At 41.2% G+C, this 19,991-nt stretch overlaps 4 protein-coding genes across 6 annotated transcripts; 3 read left to right on the top strand and 1 right to left on the bottom strand.

The window, feature by feature from the left end:
* Positions 1-527: 527 nt before the first annotated feature.
* Positions 528-1,388, bottom strand: Uqcrh (ubiquinol-cytochrome c reductase hinge protein). The gene is given in 2 exon segments (NM_001172334.1): positions 528-896; positions 1,133-1,388. Coding segments are annotated over 2 exon segments (273 nt in total). The 5' UTR covers positions 1,232-1,388; the 3' UTR covers positions 528-722.
* A 482-nt stretch (positions 1,389-1,870) lies between these two features.
* On the top strand, positions 1,871-9,453 carry LOC100121025 (histone-lysine N-methyltransferase SETD1A). Its single transcript, XM_031927664.2, has 10 exons — positions 1,871-4,204; positions 4,275-5,447; positions 5,533-5,982; positions 6,074-6,508; positions 6,590-6,892; positions 6,966-7,259; positions 7,339-8,406; positions 8,485-8,730; positions 8,811-9,068; positions 9,142-9,453. Exons 1-10 carry the CDS (start codon positions 3,299-3,301, stop codon positions 9,313-9,315), a joined length of 5,307 nt encoding a protein of 1,768 aa, XP_031783524.1. The 5' UTR covers positions 1,871-3,298; the 3' UTR covers positions 9,316-9,453.
* Positions 9,454-10,069: 616 nt separating this feature from the next.
* Positions 10,070-13,007, top strand: LOC100121004 (probable arginine--tRNA ligase, cytoplasmic). Of its 2 annotated transcripts, none has more exons than XM_016983904.3 (8): positions 10,070-10,215; positions 10,363-10,539; positions 10,640-10,877; positions 10,966-11,393; positions 11,483-11,624; positions 11,704-11,963; positions 12,036-12,228; positions 12,304-13,007. In XM_016983904.3, exons 1-8 carry the CDS (start codon positions 10,168-10,170, stop codon positions 12,876-12,878), a joined length of 2,061 nt encoding a protein of 686 aa, XP_016839393.2. In that variant the 5' UTR covers positions 10,070-10,167; the 3' UTR covers positions 12,879-13,007. The 2 variants fall into 2 exon arrangements, with proteins under 2 accessions (XP_016839393.2, XP_016839394.1); XM_016983905.3 differs by having other exon boundaries at positions 10,087-10,215; positions 10,622-10,877.
* LOC100120979 (UPF0518 protein CPIJ015043) lies at positions 13,007-19,961 on the top strand. Of its 2 annotated transcripts, XM_008208081.4 has the most exons (13): positions 13,007-13,981; positions 14,151-14,398; positions 14,481-14,732; positions 14,811-14,961; positions 15,036-15,281; positions 15,517-15,564; positions 15,950-16,120; positions 16,215-16,541; positions 16,640-16,970; positions 17,048-17,871; positions 17,952-18,192; positions 18,289-18,448; positions 18,525-19,961. In XM_008208081.4, exons 1-13 carry the CDS (start codon positions 13,832-13,834, stop codon positions 18,700-18,702), a joined length of 3,327 nt encoding a protein of 1,108 aa, XP_008206303.2. In that variant the 5' UTR covers positions 13,007-13,831; the 3' UTR covers positions 18,703-19,961. The 2 variants fall into 2 exon arrangements, with proteins under 2 accessions (XP_008206303.2, XP_031783528.1); XM_031927668.2 differs by lacking the exon at positions 15,517-15,564.
* Positions 19,962-19,991: the final 30 nt, after the last annotated feature.

Genomic DNA, 19,991 nt, shown 5'->3' with positions numbered 1-19,991 from the left:
TGAGGAGCTTCATGATTTTTCGTTGCTATATTGAATGGATTAGAGAGCAGAATCAAGACATGCTATATCTTTCCTGATAGCAGTGGTAAACTGGCAGTTAGACTTAAACTAGCACACTTGTGCACAGAAACAAAAGGATCATGAAAGAGTAACGAAGAATTATGTAGCATCTAAAATGAATTCATGTTGTATAGTTACATATTTTTCTGCGTGCACGTGATATGTATTTGTTATTATATTTTGTAATTTTGTGCACAAAAGAGATTTGCTGAAAATTTTTAATCAGAATATAATAATTAAATTGTGGTCTGTATATATTATATATTGATATATAAATAAATTGATTAATAAACTGATATCTATAATATCAATACTACTTTTTTTTTTTTAAACAATTGTAAATCCTTAAAATCCTTGCAACTAGTGTTAACAGTATTTATATTTAAATGATTAGCACAAAATAGATAGAAGTCTTGATGTTATTAACAAGGAGACTGAAATGACTACAAAAATCCAACAACGTGTACCCTTAATTTTAAACATTTTATTATGATTTATTATAATCCTGTATCAGCATTGTATTATTGACTCGGCGGACTCAGTCCGCACAGTTTATTCAATCCGTCGATCATTTATCCTTTCTATATACAATAGAGACAATGGCAAAAGTAAACTAAAACTCAATCGAAGCTTCTTCTAAATTCTAGGTGCTATCGACAGGTTTATTTAAGATGATGGAACAGGGTCTTGGCAGCGCAGTGGTCTATGCAGCTCATGTAGTCGATGACCTCCTCGACGCAAGTCTCGGCCGTCTGGGTTCTTGAGTTCACGCGATCATTGCAGGTGTTGAGCTTCTCCTGAAGCTTCGAACACTTCTGCGTCGCGGAGCACTTCTCCTGCAACATAAGCAAAGCAAGTTTGCATTCTAACCTTTCATCGTGCGACCTATAACGATACAGCGCGACTCGTGTTTAGGCGGTTCTGACATTTGGAGCACGATTCGACATCTTGAAGACGGATGGCTCGGTTTTTCGTGAATCAGTTTATTTCGTCGCTCATTTATTGTTTTTCATTTTTAATAGATTACATAACGACAATGCGCGAGTATTAGACAGACAGACTAAAGACTCACCCGTAAGATTTTCTGCGGGTCGACCAGCTCAGCCTCCTCCTCTTCCTCGGCCCTCACCGTCGGCGCGAGGCTCTCGAAGAACGACCAGAGCATAGACATCTTCTTCGTCGGTTTGTCCTGCAGATGTGCTACTGCTTGAGGTTATATGTCACAGACAACCGGTGCGAGCTAGGTACGTCCGTCCCGTGGGCCGTGGAAGTCTAGGAAAACACAAAGTAGACTCTCTTGGGGAGCGACGATCGCACGGCACGACGACAACGTAGCGTAGCAGACGAGGTGCATATAATATAGTTTGCTGTAGCTATCGGGTGCAAATGGCGGACGAGCATATAGATAGGTTAGGATCGCGCCTGCGCAACGTATGCGCGAGTGCCACTTCAATATACCTATATACATATATTTTTTATTATCTCGCCTACAACTTCTACAATTCTATTTCTACGCTTGTGATGTCGCGCAAAATTGAATGTCTTTCAGAACACCGTTTTATTAGCGGAATTTCGATTGTTCTATCGAACGAGGATTGAAATACGTTCTCAGAAAAATTGAGAGTTAGAAAGAAGTAAGATCTTTTAATTATGAAAAACGTAAGTAAGTATTGTAATTCAAGTAATATGATATTAATCTCAGAAATCCGCATTTACTTTTGGTTCCGAATGGCCATATAATATGGGACGACCAGCGCGACATCTGCGCGCATTCGTCCACTTCACATTTTTTCCATGCTATACTCCTCATTCTATAGTCGCTCTTGAAGTAGCGAGTAGCGCCGTCTTTGTTTACTGATCGTTATCGTGCAATTATAAATTGCGAGATGCACGTTTTTGGAGAGACGATTATAGCCCCGGATTCTTGGTACCTATTCTCATTTTATGGTTATCCCTTCGCGGAGCTTCTAACCTAGTAGGTAATGCTCGTGTGTACAGCCGCAGGCGATATTAAAAAGAATCGGCCGACTCCGAGATTGCATCGCATTTCGAGGCTATAACGAAGGCCCGAGAAAAGTCATATCATACGACCCTCACACTTAGTAAACAATGCAGCCCAGTGTCTCCCGGTCCTTTTCGCCTAAGCCTAAAAAATCGACTCAAAACGAGTGTCGCAGACGAAAGAAAAACAGAAGGTTCAAAGAACAAAGTGGTCAACCCTGTTGCCCGATTCCTCGGCTTTTCAGAGAAAAATAAACACATGCGCGCGTGCGTACACAGCTGGCGCTCGCTAGACTAGACAACTGAATGCATTTCCATTGCACATAGCCATAATCAGCGAGTCGGGGCAGAAGAAAGAAAAATCACATTTTCTGTCCGTGTAGCAGCACTTCGCTCACGCTTCTCACTCGTCGTACAAGTGATTATTGTATCAAATTGTACCACGAAAGCCTGCAAGAAAGAGAGGGAAAGTATCATTACATCGGATCGGCAGCAGTTGTAGAGAGAGAGAGAGAGAGAGAGAGAGAGTGAGAGAGAGAGAGAGAGAGAGAGAGCGAGCGAGCAGCCATAGGTATACGTGTGTGCACAGCACAGCACAACCATAGTATAGGACCCGAAAAAACACGACTTGTGAGTGCAGGAGAAGCGACGAGGAAGAGGCGCGTTGTCTACAGCACCTAGTTCGCCTTATTATAGCTGTGAGCGGCAGGAAGCCAATAATAGGGAACATAGAGAGTTGGTATTAACCTGAAGAACATCGTCGTAGTGGTTAGTGGAAGTCGTTCGCAAGAGAAAGATCGATGCTCGCCGCGAATTGGAGGTTAGGCTGCGTCGAGCTCCCGATGCTGCTGCTCAGGTAAACGGACAAGACACGACTTCCCAGCGGTTTTCTGGCTGGAACGGTTTACGAGATCGAGCTTTCAAACGGACGAGGATTTAGGATCGACGAGCTGTACATCAGTGTTGAAGGGCTGAGGAGAGAGAATCACTAGTCCAGGATATATTTTGTATACATTTAGAAGCTAGAGCAAGAAAGAGTCGAGGTCTCCTCATTAGTGGCTCAATGAAATTCGCAGCTTTTAAGTGCCTTCCTGCGGCAAAGGTAGTGGCGACGACGAATGCTGGCGTCCAGCAGCAGCAACAAGAAAGGAAGAGGCTCTCTGTAGCCAAGTCGTCGTCGTCGTCGTCGTCGAGTTGAAAAAAAGCACCTCTCCCGAATGGATGATGCTCGCTGGCAATGAACGGCATGGAGAGACATGGACATGGACACGGCAATTCGCACTCTCACCATCATCGTCACCACCATCATCACCACCATCCATCTCATCATCACTCAGACAGTGGCACTGGCTCTTCCTCCCATCATCACCACTCGTCGCACAGTAATAGCTCCCAAAATGTCTCTCACAATTCCAACTCGGTGGCCCACCAGCAGCATCACCACCAACCCCCTCAGCAGCAGGTTGTGTCCAAGCACAACCATGGCCAGCCCCCGCCGCCGCAAAAAGATACCAGCAGCGGCGGGTCAACAGCTAGTGGGCCTGTTGCCCTGCAGAAACCCAGAAACTACAAGCTGCTGGTCGATCCATTTTTGAAGAAAGGAGCCACCAAAGTTTATAGGTACGATGGGCTTGTACCAGGTGATCCCACGTATCCTGCAGTCCAGGTCAGGGATCCACGCTCCCAGTTAACCCGAATATGGACAAGGTTAGACAAGATGGATTTACCTGTGCCAAGATTCAAGATTGACGCTAATTATTGTGGTGATCCTCCTCCCTTAGAAGTAACATTTTGCCATTTGAATGATAATATTGATAGGACTTTTCTTACTGATATGGTTCAAAAGTTTGGACCAACGGAAGAACTCACAATATATTATCATCCTGTCACAAATAAGCATCTTGGTATAGCAAGAGTTGTTTTTGAAACTACAAAGGCTTCTAAAGCATGTGTAGAGAAACTTAATAATACGTCTGTAATGGGTAAAGTGCTAAGGGTATTTTTGGATCCCTTTGGCGACGAGTGTCGAAAGCTTTATGAAGATTTAACTGTAGAAAAGAAAGTTGAAAAGAAAGTAGAGAAAAAAGTCAAGGAAGAGCCTCAGACTCCAGCCCCAGTTATTCCACCTACAACGTCGATTAAGGTAAGCATTTTCTGACCAATTTACAATTAACGTATTAATTTTATTCATGAGCTACTACACGATTTCACAGAATGAGGTGGAACAAAATAAGAGAGGGCAGACACCTCTTGTCTCAGCAGAAAAGACTTCAACGACAGCAACGGATGAGAGGGACAGCAGGCATAATAAAAAGTCAAGCCACGAAAAAAGTAGAGATTCATATGTAGAAAATTCTAGGTTTACTAGTAAAATGACCCCCAACTTTCGCGGGGATTATCCGACCCCCGGCGGTACCAGTACCAGTAGCAATGAGCTGGGCTTTAGTACTCCCAGTGAACTGAACTATCCCAGCAATTTCTCCCAGAACTCAACGCCAGCCAGTAACTATGACTACTTTTACGGGAACTACCATCACCATCACCATCATCCACCTCCGCATCATCACACAGCTGCAAATCCAGCAGCAGCCAACTTTATCGGAGGCTTGCCACCTCCAGGGGTTACCCAGCAGCAAAACCTTCTTAACCAAGCGAATGCTGGTGTTTGGTGGCCCAATGCTGGAGCACCTGAGACTCGAGGCGCGGTGTACCCACCAAATACTTCCTGGCCGCCGCCAGGTATTATACCACCTGATGGCGCCCTGGTTCCCATGACCACAGTCCCAGGCCGCAACGATCTCGCAGTAGCTAACAGTTTCAAATCGGCCGGTTCTAAGAAAAAAGACTCTGACTCTCCCGCGGATTCGGATTCCATTCACACGCCAACGAAGGAGCAGCGCCGAGGTGAATCACCGTCCGAGCAACGCAAGACCCTGGACCTTGATACCCGAATAGCTATGCTACTGAAGGATAAGGCGGGTGGTATGGCTCCGCCATTTCTTCAGTTCGGTAGCGACAGCGAGGACGAAAGAAAATCGGCTGCAGACGAGGAGATGCTGTCTAATCCACCTAGTCCCTTCCTTACTAACGACCTCTACGAGGCCTGCTTCCAGAAAGCACAGCAGCGTAACAGGGAAAGGCGCAGAGTACGCGAGAACAGCTTGAATCAGATACCAAAGTCGGCGGGAGTTGACGAGGATTTGGGAAGTATTATTAGTTCGAGTGAGGATGAGGCACTGTTGGGGAGCTATAGTCCGACAACGGCGGCAACCGGGTCAAAGGAGCCCGAGCCACCCAAAGAACAGCCCCAACCACCACCTCCACCACTTGATGATGATCGCATGTCCCTTAGTCCTCTTAGTTCCGGTGATGAAAAGATCGAAGAGGTATGTTATTACTTTATGCATTAAATCTGCTTGTCTTTACAACAGAATTCATACGAATACATTTTCATTACCCCTCAATTTCTAGATCTCGCACGAACCCGTTAATCAGCACCTTTTCACTTATCCAAACGTTGCACACCTGCACCACTACCCGGCGGGAGCAGGTGTAGCTGCAGCTGCCGCTGCTGCTGCTGCAGCGACGACGAATCACCATCAGCAGGTCTATCAACCTCATCATCACCAGCAGCCTCCACCGCATCCACCGCCACAGGGACAACAACAATGGCCCAGGCCAGCACAGTACCCATTTTCTTACACCATTGGAGCGACGGCTGCCGCGGCCGCAGCCTATATTCCTGGCCAATATGGTCAACCGGCTCCGGCAGTGGCTGCAACAGGATTACACGGAGCATCGGTTGCCGGTATGCCACCACTTGGGCCTGGAACTGCAGGTCAGAATTCGGGATATTATCCTAACTTCCAGTCCAGACTACAAGCGATGGCCAATCATAGTATAACTAAGGATAATCCACAGGTGGGTCTTCGTTTGTGCTCTTTATTGTTTTGAAATTTGATTGAATATTAGAATTTATTTATGAGATTCAAAACTTAAAATCCAATTTTAGGGCGCTACTATTCAAGCCGTACTGAATCGAGTAGTAAATGAACTCAAGCAGATCCTCAAGAAAGACTTCAACAAGAAGATGGTTGAAAATACTGCTTTCAAACTCTTTGATGTCTGGTGGGACGACAAGAAGTCTGAAAAAGGAGTCCCGCTGGCCGGTACAATTTTAAGCAGCACTGTCAACAATGCGGCAACCCCAGCCGCGGTCGCGACCAACGATGCAACAGCGGTGACGGTAACCGCGGCCACTGCCCCGACAAACAACGCTATAACCGCTGTTGCTACTGCTGCTGTTGCTGCTGCTAAAGAGGAGCCTAAAAACCATCTAAGCCAAAGAGCTTCTCTGCTCGAGCAGGCAACAACACCATTGGGTCTTAACTACGAAGGTTTTGGTCTGGGTATAAGGGCTAGTATGCCGAAAATGCCATCATTCAGGGTAAATTACTAAGATTTTTTTTCAAAAAGTTATTTCTGCTAAAGGGTATTTAATAATAAAGTTCTGCATATAATTTTTTAGCGCAAAATAAAAGTACCAAGTCCGGTGGCGCCGCAAGATGAAGAGGACAGCCGACAATCTGTAGAGGGCCGGGGTGCTGTTGAAAACATAGTTGCTAATGCTGAAGCTATCGATAGTGATAGTGATTTGGATGCGACGCTTGCTCCGCAAAAGTCTGCAACCAAGAGGCAGATCGCAAGTCTTCCTAGCAGTTCGTCATCCTCTTCCTCCTCGTCTACGTCATCCGAGGACGAAAGTAGTTCGAGCAGTAGCAGCAGCAGTAGCAGCGATTCGTCGAGTTCTAGTGATAGTTCTGATGATGAGGTAAAATATAGTAAACCTCTGAAAAATACATCTGTACAAAACATTTTTATTTATTGAATTTTTGATTGAGCAGGTCGCCGATACATTTGCGAAAGCGAAACTGGCCCGCGATAGTCAGGATCCGGAGATACTTGCGGTTCTGCGGTCGTTGACCTGTAAAACACCAGAGGATGGCCCGCGAACACCTATACCGAAGATAGACATATTCGAGAGTGCCGCATCGTATGACTTCCCGCAGATCGAAGACTTTGAAGAAGAAGATGAGGAAATGGCCTACTCAGATACTACTGAAACCAAAGAGATCAAGCAAGAGGAGGAGATCAACAACGCTAATGAAATGTCTGCCAAGCGACATGCATCGGAATGGGTAAATAGACTTTTTATTTTTAGAAAGAAAAATGTTTGCTAGAATAACGATGGATATATTATTTGTTTTCTATTAATAGTCTGATCGAGCGATGGTCACACCGGTCACGGGTGTTGCGATAAAGCAAGAGACAATGCCAGCTATCGTGCCCCACGACATCAAGAACATGGAGAGCTCTGCAATCGAAGCTCTGATATCACTCGCTGGTCAAGATAACAAACCACCGGTCACAAGGGTTCCCAGTCCAGTGCCGATAAAACCGGCTCCAGTCGGCGGCAATATTATTAGAAAACTGCAGACGATGTCTGATAGGTACATAAACGATGAGCCGATCTTGAAGGAATCCGAAAAAATCGATATGTTTAGCGAAATTCCAACTAGCGAATCTGAGGAAGAAGAGAGCTTAGAGGTCAGGAGGCAGAGATGTCAAGCTGGATTACAGCAAACCGCAGAGGCCCGTCCTAGGTCGCAAGTTTGTCGAGTTTATCTAGAGCATTCTTACTCTCTGCTTCCTTCACAGCAGCAGGAAGTGCTAGAACAACAGAAACAAGTTCCTTCGATGCAACAGCCTCTCGTTCTTACGCCATCAGAAGTGCAACCCGCAAAATCGACTGTGGTTGCTCAAAATCTCGAAAAATCTGACTTGAAGAATCTGAGCAGCAGTGTAAATAAGGAACGCGTGGAGAAGAAAAAGAATAAACATGTGAAAATTAACAACAACGCGGTATTACTAGAAAAGAGTCATGAGCGCGAGAAGGAGAATATTCGGATACCACCGTCGTCGTTTGAGAGATTGGTGCCGCCGTCGTCGCTGTCCGAGTCACTGCCACCCTCGCATCACTATGCCACGCCAACGATTTACAAAGAGCGTGATCTCATGTCCGAAATGGAAATACTCTATGAATTCCTGACGCGAGGCATCGACCACGAGGATGTAGAGTACTTACGCAGGAGTTACGAAGCCCTACTTGCCGATGACACTCAGAGTTATTGGCTCAACGATACGCATTGGGTCGATCATCCAGCGACAGATATACCTAGTCCTGCTAAACGGCGGAAGAGAGACGAGGTGCGGTTGCACGTTACTGGCTGCGCCCGTACGGAGGGTTACTACAAAGTAGACTTGAAAGACAAACTGAAACATAAGGTGAGTACTAATATCTGTTTAAAGATTACATATTCTATCCAAAGAGAATTAGTTTGTTACATCATCAACACTTTACAGCATCACTACGCGCAAAGTATTCAACGAAACGAGGATGTACGAGAAAGCACCGGTAGTGGTGGTCGAGTAGTCGGTGGTCTAGATAGCAGTAGTAGTTTAGCGATAAATGGACCAAAGGTTAACTCGAAAGCTCTTACCGGAAAAATGCAAGCATTGTCGCGAGAAGCCAGGAGCAATCAAAGGCGCTTATTAACGGCCTTTGGCATAGATACTGATAGCGATCTTCTCAAATTCAATCAACTTAAAGTAAGTTCATTACAATGTTGTAGCTATATGATTCTTTCTTTTGAAATGCCAGATTGTTAATGGTTTTCTATCTTAAATAGTTCCGGAAAAAACAATTGAAGTTTGCGAAATCCGGAATTCACGATTGGGGACTATTTGCCATGGAGCCTATTGCAGCCGACGAGATGGTGATAGAATACGTTGGGCAAATGATCAGGCCAATAGTTGCCGATCTGCGTGAAACGCAATACGAAGCCACGGGCATTGGCAGTTCCTATTTATTCCGTATCGATTTGGACACTATAATCGACGCGACCAAATGTGGAAATCTCGCTCGATTCATCAATCACAGTTGTAATGTAAGTATACGTTTAGAATCATTATCATTCGTTCGTTGATAAAGTTCTCTTCAACATTTACTTTTCTCTGCAGCCGAATTGTTACGCCAAGGTTATTACCATTGAGAGCCAGAAAAAAATTGTGATTTATAGTAAGCAGCCGATTGGAGTCAACGAAGAAATAACGTATGACTACAAGTTCCCGCTGGAAGACGACAAAATCCCTTGTTTATGCGGAGCACCTCAATGTCGGGGGACTCTTAATTAAATCACTCATTTTATATTGCTTCATCAAGCTCATCTCTCCCATTTTTCCTGCTCTGTACTAGGCATTGTGCATTGTGTCCCACTCATATTTTTGTAAATAAAAAAAATCTCCATGTAAACGTTTTATAAGAACATAAAATGCGAGTTATTATTGTTTAGTTTTCCTTCACTTTTTAAAGGATGTGTGTACACATAGCTTAGAATTTTTCTTAATTAATAATTTAAATTTCAAAGATGTGTATATTATATAAAAAATTGAGTACTTTGATAGGATCTATTTTCATTTCATCACACTAAAAGTAATTAATATTAATTTCATTCATACTGATATTACTCCGTGATGATCGTTATAAACGACGTCAGTGTTTATAAAAATATTATTTTTCAGTGACAGGCAGTTCTGTAATCTTTCTCAATGTATTACTTAGAAAAGAAATTTTTTTACTTTATAAATAGTGAATTTAAATTGTTATAATTGTTGTTGCGTGTTTGACTTAATCTACCTTATAATTTGTTCATTAAAAAAAATTATTATATATAGTTATTGGTACATGGTTGAGGCCACGTACTCAATTTCAATTTCGGTATACTCACTCTCATAAAGAGAAAAAAATATTTGAAAAAGTATTCGAAAATTATTATTTCCTGACTGCAAATTTGCAACTATATTATATAGTCTATATATTTTCTGAAGCACGGTGAGCCCACGTGACCCGTTTTAGCTGATGCTACAATGTATAGGTATATATAGGTATATATTTATATACCTATACTGTACTCGCAACAGTGCAGCATTATTGAAAAGCGAGTAAGCACGTGGATATTATTATAAAAGAAGGTATTCCTGTACAAAATGTCTCACTCGCCGATTGAAATATACGAACAACGAGCTGCAGCTGCGGTATGAACGATCTACTTACTAATTGAATTTTCATATTGTCAAGAATGATGTAAAATATGTGATCTGAATCATCAGCGGCTTTTTATAGGTTATGCGATTGACGCGCAATGTTATAATTTTCTAATGTTTACGTTGTCCCTTGCGCAGGAAGAAGAGATTGAAGTTTTAAAAAAGGAACTTCGCTCCTTGTATCAGCTTGTTAAAAGTGGTGATTTCAAGGTAAACGATTCAACTGAAAGCGATTCAATCGTCAGTCAAGCTGAACTGGATAAAGTTAAGAAGGAAAACGAGAAGCTTAAAATGCGAATTGAAATTCTAAAAAAAGTAAATATACTTCTATTAATAATTTTATATTGAAATTAAGGCATATTTCATAAAGTTAAGTAGCCTACATTTTAAGCAATAGGAAATATTTTATTTATAGACTTTAGAAGAACGCAAATCCAAACATCTCGCTGTAAGTACGAACATGTCTGAATCAGGTCATATGGTCAGTATCTATGACACCTTGTACACCCTTTTTGAAAAAGCAATCATTGAAGCATATCCAGATCTTACTGACCCGCCAGTTGTCATATCGTCCAGTAATAATCCTAAATTTGGAGATTATCAGTGCAATAGTGCTTTGCCTCTTTGTAAGCTGCTTGGTTCTGCCTCACAAGGTAACTAACCATGGACTTGTTCTGTATGTACTTGAATTAATAAATAATATGGTGATGATCAGGTTTCTTAAGTTTATTAATTTTTTAGGAAAGAAAGTATCACCTCGTGAAATTGCTGACAAAATAATTTTAAAAGTTGCTTCTTCTCCATTGGTTGAAAAATTAGAAGTTGCTGGAGCTGGATTCATAAATATTTATCTCAAACGTGAATTTGGACAAGCCATACTTGCAAATATATTAAAACATGGAAAAGTTTTATCTCCCCCTGTAGTTCAAAAACGACGAATCCTGGTGGATTTTTCCAGTCCTAATGTTGCAAAAGAAATGCATGTTGGTCATTTGAGGTCTACCATTATTGGAGACAGTATTGCACGTTTATTGGAATTCTTAGGTCATGATGTTCTTAGGATCAATCACATTGGAGATTGGGGAACACAATTTGGAATGCTAATTGCTCACCTTGAGGATAAATTTCCCAATTACACCACAGAATCTCCACCTATTTCTGACCTTCAGGTATCGATAGAGCAACAAAGCTTGGTTATTATTAAATAAAAATTACTTTCATTTCTTTATTATATTTTTTTTGTTACATCATTTTTCAGAGTTTTTATAAAGAATCGAAGGTTCGATTTGATGAGGATGAAGAGTTCAAGAAAAGAGCCTATGCGTGCGTAGTAAAACTACAAGCACATGAACCTAAATATATACAGGCTTGGAAACTAATCTGTGATGTTTCAAGGAAAGGTAAGAACTATTGAATTCAATTTACTCGTAAAAGAATAGTCTATTGCGTTTGCTCAAACTTTCAAATTTTATTTTTCAGAATTTCAAAGTATTTACAATCGACTTGACATCAAGTTGATCGAGAGGGGTGAATCGTTTTACCACTCCCGTATGAAGGATATCGTGAAAGAGCTCGAGGAGAAAAATTTTTTAGAGGAAGATGAGGGCCGTAAGATTATGTGGGGCGAAAATAGAGAGGGAATTCCGCTAACAATCGTCAAAAGGGACGGTGGATTTACATACGATACTTCGGATATGGCAGCGATCAAGCACCGAATTGTGGAAGAGAAAGCAGAATGGGTATGTTGGTGATAGAAATAAATCTGTGTTTCGGAATTATATGACAATTGAAAATATGTTAAATGCTTGAAGGTAATATATGTTGTGGATGCGGGCCAAGCCACTCACTTCCAAATCATGGAAAGTTGCGCCAGGCGAGCGAGGATAGTTTTGAGCTGCCACAACATTGACTTTGTTGGCTTTGGTGTTGTCCTTGGCGAGGACAAGAAGAAATTCAAAACCAGGTCCGGCGACACGGTAAAACTCAGCCAGTTACTGGATGAAGGTACATACAACGTTCTTTACTTCATATCTTTGAATATTTCAAGATAAAAATAAATTTAATCGACGTCAATCTCAGGATTGAAAAGGGCAGAACAAAAGCTGATGGAGAAAGAGCGCGACAAGGTGCTCACGAAGGAGGAATTCAACAAGGCCAAGGAGTCGATAGCTTACGGCTGTATAAAGTACGCCGATCTCTGCCACAATCGAAACCACGATTACGTGTTCTCGTTCGACAAGATGACGGAGGACAAGGGTAACACGGCTGTCTACTTGCTCTACGCGCTCACGAGGATCCGCTCGATTGCGCGAACAGCTAACGTGAGTCGTGAAGAGATGCAGGAGGCTATCGGCAAGACGCCCATCTCCCTCGAACACGAGAAGGAGTGGAAGCTTGCCAAGGTCCTGCTCAAGTTCCCCGACGTTATCCTCAAGATTACAAAAGATTTGTGTTTGCACACACTGTGCGAGCTTTGCTATGAGATCGCCTGCGCCTTTACGGAGTTCTACGATAATTGCTACTGTGTGGAGAAAAATCAGACCGGCGAAATCGTTAAGGTGAACATGGGTCGTATTCTGTTGACGGAGGTGACCGCTATGATGCTGGAACAGTGCTTTGCTCTTTTGGGCTTGAAACCCGTGGAAAAGATGTAATGGGGGAGCGAGATGTGTGGAGGAGACATCACTTAACAGACTCAAAAAACTTTAATTGTGAAACTAAAAAAATTAAAAATGTTTACATGTAACAAACTTTTTTCGAGGAATAAATATTTATTTCGCTTATAAATGCTCTGAATCTTGACCTGTATGGCTGTATGTCCTTGTATTCCATTATATGTCATACCGTTTATTGTGCGTAGTTATTAGTAGAATTTGTGATTTCTGTTTTAAATTTGCATCATCTCATTCATTTCCTTTAAAAAGGAATGTCGGTCACAAAACGGATGCTGACGGTCCGAGCGGCCACTGCGAATACGTAATAAGTGGCCCATTGATGGGGCTGCTGACGACGTTTTCCGATCTTCCATATCAGTTGCGCGTTGCACATCATCTCGACCGTCGCTTGTATATGCGCATGTACACACGCCATGGAATCGCACGCTACATTACACAAGTGCACACTTCAAGTCACTAGTTTCAGTACTCTCACCTGAATCATCTGCGATGAAGAGCAGCATCCAAACCACGACGAAGAGGACGTCGCTGCTGCTGGATCCCAGCTCTGCCTAAAAATACACCTACACCTTATACGCTGCAATAATGGAGCCCGCTGGCGCTTATCGCGAGCACATTGTCGTGTTTTCCTCCGCTCATTAACATTAGCTGCTGACTAAGAACTAGCACTTGCCACTTTAGCTCCTACTATACAGTGTCGTAGTATAGCGGCGGTTATCGCAGCTGATATACGGCCTTACTGATTCTCGAGTAGCAATCGACATAAACAACGTCACCGCGACAATCAAGGCACACGGCCGCATTTCTATCGCAGACACTCGAGACAACTCGGTGGAAAAGTTAAAATTCGCGATTCTTCGCATGCATGTGGATATACTTGGTTGGATTGCGGAGATTCCGAAGGTATACTGTGAACAGTGAGTGCAGGAAAAATGAGCTGGCTGCGGAGCAGTCCGCTCAGGAGCAGCTTCACCAAGCAGCGCTCCAGGGACTCGCCGCCCAAGGATGCGGATCCTGTCGCGTGCTACGATAGCTTCCGCAAACATTGGCAGCAGAGTCATGATATCATCTGTCATTCGATGGTGAGTTTGAGCTTATTATTAGGGGTTATCGGGTACGCCTAACCTCTGCTGCTGCTTTTGGCACCTGTGCTTGAAATGTTGTGCTTTGTTGGGATTTCCAGACAGTGCAGTGCATTTCTGTTTGATTTATATTTTTAATTTAAAAACTTGGTTTTCTGTAATGTTTCAGCCACCAAAAGGCATACCTAGTCACGATGACGTTCTGGGTGTAGTAAATCATGTGGATCAAATGATAACGCTGCTGCTTTTGGAGCTAAGAGATTTTTCTCTACAGACTCGACATCAGATCCAACGTTTACAGCAGCAAAACATGATATCAGCAGCACAGCTCAATACAAACTGCTCTCCTTGCCTTGAGCACTTATTAAGTGAGAATCTTCTTGATAAGCTGTACGACTGGAGCACTCACACTGGAAGGTATGAGTCAATGATTTATTCTGAGCATAAACTAGATATGCTTGTCGGACTGTGTATTTCATTGCTGTTATTCGAATTTCAGATTTGGCGATGCCGTCCGATTAGAGCAATTAAAACTGTATGAATTGTTGATATCCCATGATAGCTCTCTTCTAGCCAATGAACCTGTGACTAGACCTTTGCTGCGATTGTTAGATGATTGTGCTGGTGATATAATGCCAGTTGAGGTGCAAAAGAAGTTGGTTGTATTGTTGAACCATGTATGTGTAGCTCTTGTTCAAAATAATGAATTACTACGATTGTTCTTCCGTCCTACAGCTACAGGGAAAAACCGGTATGGCAAAATGTTGCATTTTTAATACGGTTTTATGTCCAATAATTTTTAATTTAACACTCCAAATACTTTTTTCAGTTTTATCATATTTTCATTGTTAGTTCCTTATATACATCGAGAGGGTGGTGTTGGTCAACAAGCCAGAGATGCAATGTTATTGTGTATGTCGCTATCAAAAAAGAACGACGAAATCGGAAATTATATTGCAGACGAATCGCACATTTGTTCAGTAAGTTCTCGAGTTTTAAGTAATCAAAAAACGTCGATTGCGGAGTAGTTAAAATGTGCTCATCGCAATTTCAGGTATTGGCAACAGGTCTTAGCGGTTTGTATTCTCTACTTCCAAGAACGCTTGACATCGAGAGCGAGGACTGGCACAGATTAACGGTAGACGACATTAACGATCTCCCGGCTCTGACGCAGCTAATGAACTCGTTAGAATTCTGCAATGCAGTCGCTCAAGTCGTTCACCCTTTGGTGCAGAAGCAGCTTCTGGAGTTTCTTTATCGCGGCTTCCTGGTACCCGTTATCGGACCAGCACTTTTACAGGTAATTTTTTAACTGCGATGGAGTGAATGAATTTAGTGATAAACTCTTCTAATTAACATTGTGCATAGAATTGGTATGAATCAATTTCTAATAAGTACAACATTTTTATTTATACTTGAACGCCTGATTCTATTCTGTAAATTTTATTCACTTGTGATTGTCATGCTCTGTGTGATGGTGATGGTCTCGATCTGTTTGGTGATATCATGATAATGATGCTTTGCATCGTTTTAAGGAATCTATTGACTTGTCCTTGGAAGAACTTGACTCGCCGATGTACTGGGTTTGTATTTCTCGCTTCCATTCCGTGTTCACCTTTGTTGTTTCTATTATTTTTTCTGCATGCTGTATTTCTGTGAGCTCGCCTCTTCTGGTTTTCGTTTTCTAATCTCACTTTTTTTTTGCTTATGACACTACTAATTTCGGCTTTTGATTCTATCAACATTAGGCCAGAACATTTGAGAGAAAACGATTCGCTATACTTTAGTCATCGAGGAACAATTTCAGCCCTTGACTACGAATTTGCGGGCTCAATTATCAGTTATATATCTAGTAATTAATGTTATTTTTATTTTTGAGCATGTTTAATAGTTCTAAGTAACAGTCATTAACAAAAAAATTTTAAATGTCCACTATGATTAATAAATCGCTTGTATGTTTACGCACAGACGTCCGTAGACGAGCTGGTCGCAGCCACAGCATACTTTGACCTCTTTCTGCGATCAGTCAACGAACCAGGACTGCTGCAGTCGTTAGTGAGATTTTTGCTAGAAGAAAATTACGACGACCACCGGATTCTCGATCATCTTATCCGAAGAATATCCTCTCAGTGCTCCAGGGTACAGTTTACACATTTTTTCTCTCTGCGATCTAGCACATCGTGATACTTACTGCTTGTACAGTAAAAACTAACTACATAATTTTTTAAAACAGTTGAGCATAGTTACACTAGCTTTGTTTGAAACGCTCGTTGACCTGAACTGCGAGGATGTGATGTTGGAACTGTGCTTGGGAGCATTGGCGCCCTGTTCTCACGTCATGTTGTCCCAGCGTCGCAGACTGCTCAGGGATCTCGATCCTTTTGGTCGTTGTGCTGAAAAATTTTTATCGCTCGCACCCAACTGCTGTGCAGCCGTTTCTCCGTCCATCCTCATGGCTGCTGCCGCTCTGACCGCGGCTTCGCCTAGTGCTTCACCGAACCCACTGAGGCAAGCGTTGTTGCCAAATGCTGCTTCCATCGCTGCTATCTCTCCGTCCCAGGTAAACTATAAATTCTGCAAAGATCTAAGAAACGTCTTGATTCTTGAATGTTGAAAGTTTGGATCCTCATTCTGATTCGATTTATTGTTAATTAACAGCAACAAACGACCATTTATAAAAATTCGAAACTTCCGGCAACAGTAGCGGCTGAAAGTTTGTACAGCAATTATTATGCTTATCTACGAGACGCCAGGCAAAAAATAGCAGCTTGTCAACTCGCTTGCGCTAATTGGTCCAGACGATACGAGGATGAAGAAGAGGAAGAAGACTATGTAGACGATGATCTCGGAGATGCTGACGATACCGACAACGAGAACGTTAATTACGATGATGAGTACTATGAGGATGACAATGTCAGCTTTGGTAGCAGTGCGCATAATAGTCCTGACAAAGAGAGGCCGCGCTTGAGTAGGCTAGTCAGTAATGATGGTATGTATTGTTAAACCTTTGTTGAGTATTTTTTGGTTAAAATTTTTATTGACTTTTTCTTTTAAACACATTCGTAGAAACTGTTGAGAGAAAAAACAGTGTAGATGAGAAGGTCGATAGAATCCTGGCAAGCTTTGCGAATAAACCCGTCACGATAACAGATAAGGGATCTGAAGGCGATTCATCGGGAATAACTAGCAAACTCACTCCCGCAGAAAAAGAAAAACTCGATGCTGACATTGCTGAACTTCTTAGTGAAACAGTAGATAATCTCAGGAGTAGCGAAACCGATCTAGAAACTCTGACCGCACGGAGCAGCTCGGCGGATGCCAAATCACCCGTTAGTACTGTAGAGGAGTCAAATGCAACGCTTAATTCGCTGCAGCTTTCGCTGAGTGGTGGCGAGAGCAGTGGTTACGAGAGTTTTGCCCTTAAGGGTTCGAGTGAATCAACGCCCGTCAACGAGGACTATGACGATTGTTCGAGTGCATCGAAAACTAGTCCTGTTCAGATATCTACAGCTCCTGCTGCTATTTCTGCTTCCCCAACGAGCGAGTCACAGCAGACTAGCAGTAATCAACAGTTGCAAGGAACGTCAAGTCAAGCCTCGTCGTCGAAGCATCGGCGATCTCAAACGCAGCAGAGACGACGACGATTGCAGAGAAAAAATGCTGTTTCGAAGGATTCGAAGCGTTCGGATGCTGATGGAAAACCTAGTGTTGGAATATTCCTAGATGTGCTATTAAAAAAACTCGAGTGCATGATGGATAATAATGTCTACGTTAACTTGCATTTAACTGGCCTTATCAGTCGTCTTGCCATCTACCCCCAGCCACTCTTGCAATCATTTTTACTAAATCACTCGTTAGTCTTCCAACCTAGCATCAGATCTCTATTTCAAGTAAGAGATTGATTTATTAATAAATTTATTAGAATTTTGTTGAAATTGAAATCATTAATGATTATTATCTTATTTTTAAGGTTTTGGCATCCTTAAAGCATAAAATCGATGGATTTCTCGTGAAACAGCAAGAGGAAGCTACTAACATTTTGGTAGAACAAGCAAGAATATTTTTAATTTCTCGAGAAAATAGGCTAGTGAATGCCCGAAAAAATGTCCTTGAAGCCGCCGCACAATTTCCTAGTCCAAAAAAGTCCAATTACGTCGGTGGAGAGTTAGTCAGCACGAGTTCAACATCAATGACGTCTATGCCGACTAGAGGTGCGATAAGATAATAACCTACTGCTACTATCAACTTCTAAAATGTATATTTGCTTTTAAATTTTGTTGTTATTTAAATTTGTGAATTTTCTTCAGTTTTAGAGTCAAAAAGAAGGAGTTTAACATCCTCATTAACGCAAATGTTTAAAAAAACAGCCAATAGTTTAGAGTCGCATATTATGCCAATGGATTCGTTTAATAACAATGACTCATTTCCGTATATTGCAGAAGAAGAACCTAAGAATGGAAAACACAAGTAATTATAATATAAATTTTTGGTCATTTGTTTCATTCTCTAAATTAATCTTAATTAATCAATGTGTTTTTTTCAGGATTGATCCTAGTTCGTGGGAAGTGGTAAATAAAACCAACCGCATGCAAACTTTCGTAATTTGTGCCGTCATTCTAGATGAATGGCTCAAAGAACTTGCGGCTATAACTCAGGAACATACAATTGTTAGCTGGTTCAACGCTGCCGCTGCTTCCGACAGTCCAAATCTTTATTCGTGAATTTTTAATCCACAAAATTACATCTGTGACCCGAGAAAAAAGTCAATGAAACTTAGTCCATATAACTAAGTAAAACTGAAACTTTATTAATCCTTTCTTTGCTCAATTTAATTGCTGCATAATATCATCTAGACATCAGAGATTTGCAATAATTAAAATTTTATTTTTTCAATGACTATTATTAAGTAGAGTACCTTGTGTTATGTAATTGAAAAATTGTTTTCTATTTAAATTGATTTTATTATGATAGACAAGTTAGTAATTAATGTACATAATTATGTACAGTTAGAAATAAAGGGTTATAATGATTGCCAATCTTAGACATGCAAAGTAGATCTCTGTAAGATTTAGCTATAAGCATAATTATGACCTACTTAAGTACATGCGTAATGCATACTAAATGCAGTTCTGACGACAACAGACTGCGTCTCGCGACGCATAGTTAATAACCATTGTGAATCGAATAATCAGTAATTTATTCATCCCAGTTATCCGTTTTCTGGTTTACTAATTATTACAATGCTTATTAAGTAATGAGCAACGATTTACGTGCCAAACAGCCAACATTTTACAACAGACTTTAAATCATTTTCATAAGAAATATTTTCACGACTTTCGGCATAATTTTCTTCATATGCTAAACATGAACGAGTATTTCTTACCAATAGCCCACTCGCGTAGATAATGTATTAGGCTATACAGGATTGTAAAGAAAAAATTTGTATTAACTGAGACTGAATTGTAAGTACGGCGATATTTTCACGTTATACTTAAAGGAAAAAATCAAATTAGGTTGTCTACAGTATTTGAACAAATTAACCAGCGTGATTTTTTATCAAATTTATAAAGGATTTCCATTATATTGAGCTGAACAATTTACTTTGAATCAAGTTAAATCTTTTATAAAATATTGGTATTTTAATTCGAACCCATGTAAGTCAAACAATAAAATAGCACTGCCAATTGCCAAAATTTTATACAAATCAGAAATAAAAATCAAATCCGTAAAGTTGGAATGATGTTGAATTTTGGTTATATGATGATTTGATTTTAAAAAGATTCTAATATTTGAATATGCTTTTGTCAGTGTTGACCAGGTGAACATGATATAAAGAAATAATACAACAATACCGAAAAAAGCTTGCAGATTTTGTAATAGTTTAATTACATTTATAATGACAAGTAAAGTGATCAAAAAATATTTATGTAAATATAAGAGCCTATTATTGTAAATAATGAAAATAAATATTACTATCAATCCTAAAAAATGTGGCGAATAAAAATTATTC

The sequence above is a fragment of the Nasonia vitripennis genome, chromosome 3, assembly GCF_009193385.2.
Source record: "Nasonia vitripennis strain AsymCx chromosome 3, Nvit_psr_1.1, whole genome shotgun sequence".
Classification (NCBI taxonomy): domain Eukaryota; kingdom Metazoa; phylum Arthropoda; class Insecta; order Hymenoptera; family Pteromalidae; genus Nasonia; species Nasonia vitripennis.
Note: the sequence above shows the minus strand (reverse complement) of the source record. Positions and strands in the feature narration are given on the sequence as shown.

Coding starts and splice junctions, on each gene's coding strand:
- LOC100121025 (XM_031927664.2), top strand. CDS start 3,299: ATGAACGGCATGGAGAGACATGGACATGGACACGGCAATTCGCACTCT. Junction 5,448..5,532: donor GTGATGAAAAGATCGAAGAG/GTATGTTATTAC, acceptor CTCAATTTCTAG/ATCTCGCACGAACCCGTTAA. Junction 9,069..9,141: donor TCATCAATCACAGTTGTAAT/GTAAGTATACGT, acceptor TTTTCTCTGCAG/CCGAATTGTTACGCCAAGGT.
- LOC100121004 (XM_016983904.3), top strand. CDS start 10,168: ATGTCTCACTCGCCGATTGAAATATACGAACAACGAGCTGCAGCTGCG. Junction 10,216..10,362: donor AACAACGAGCTGCAGCTGCG/GTATGAACGATC, acceptor TCCCTTGCGCAG/GAAGAAGAGATTGAAGTTTT. Junction 11,625..11,703: donor CTGTGATGTTTCAAGGAAAG/GTAAGAACTATT, acceptor TTTATTTTTCAG/AATTTCAAAGTATTTACAAT.
- LOC100120979 (XM_008208081.4), top strand. CDS start 13,832: ATGAGCTGGCTGCGGAGCAGTCCGCTCAGGAGCAGCTTCACCAAGCAG. Junction 15,282..15,516: donor TCGGACCAGCACTTTTACAG/GTAATTTTTTAA, acceptor CATCGTTTTAAG/GAATCTATTGACTTGTCCTT. Junction 18,449..18,524: donor CCTAAGAATGGAAAACACAA/GTAATTATAATA, acceptor TGTTTTTTTCAG/GATTGATCCTAGTTCGTGGG.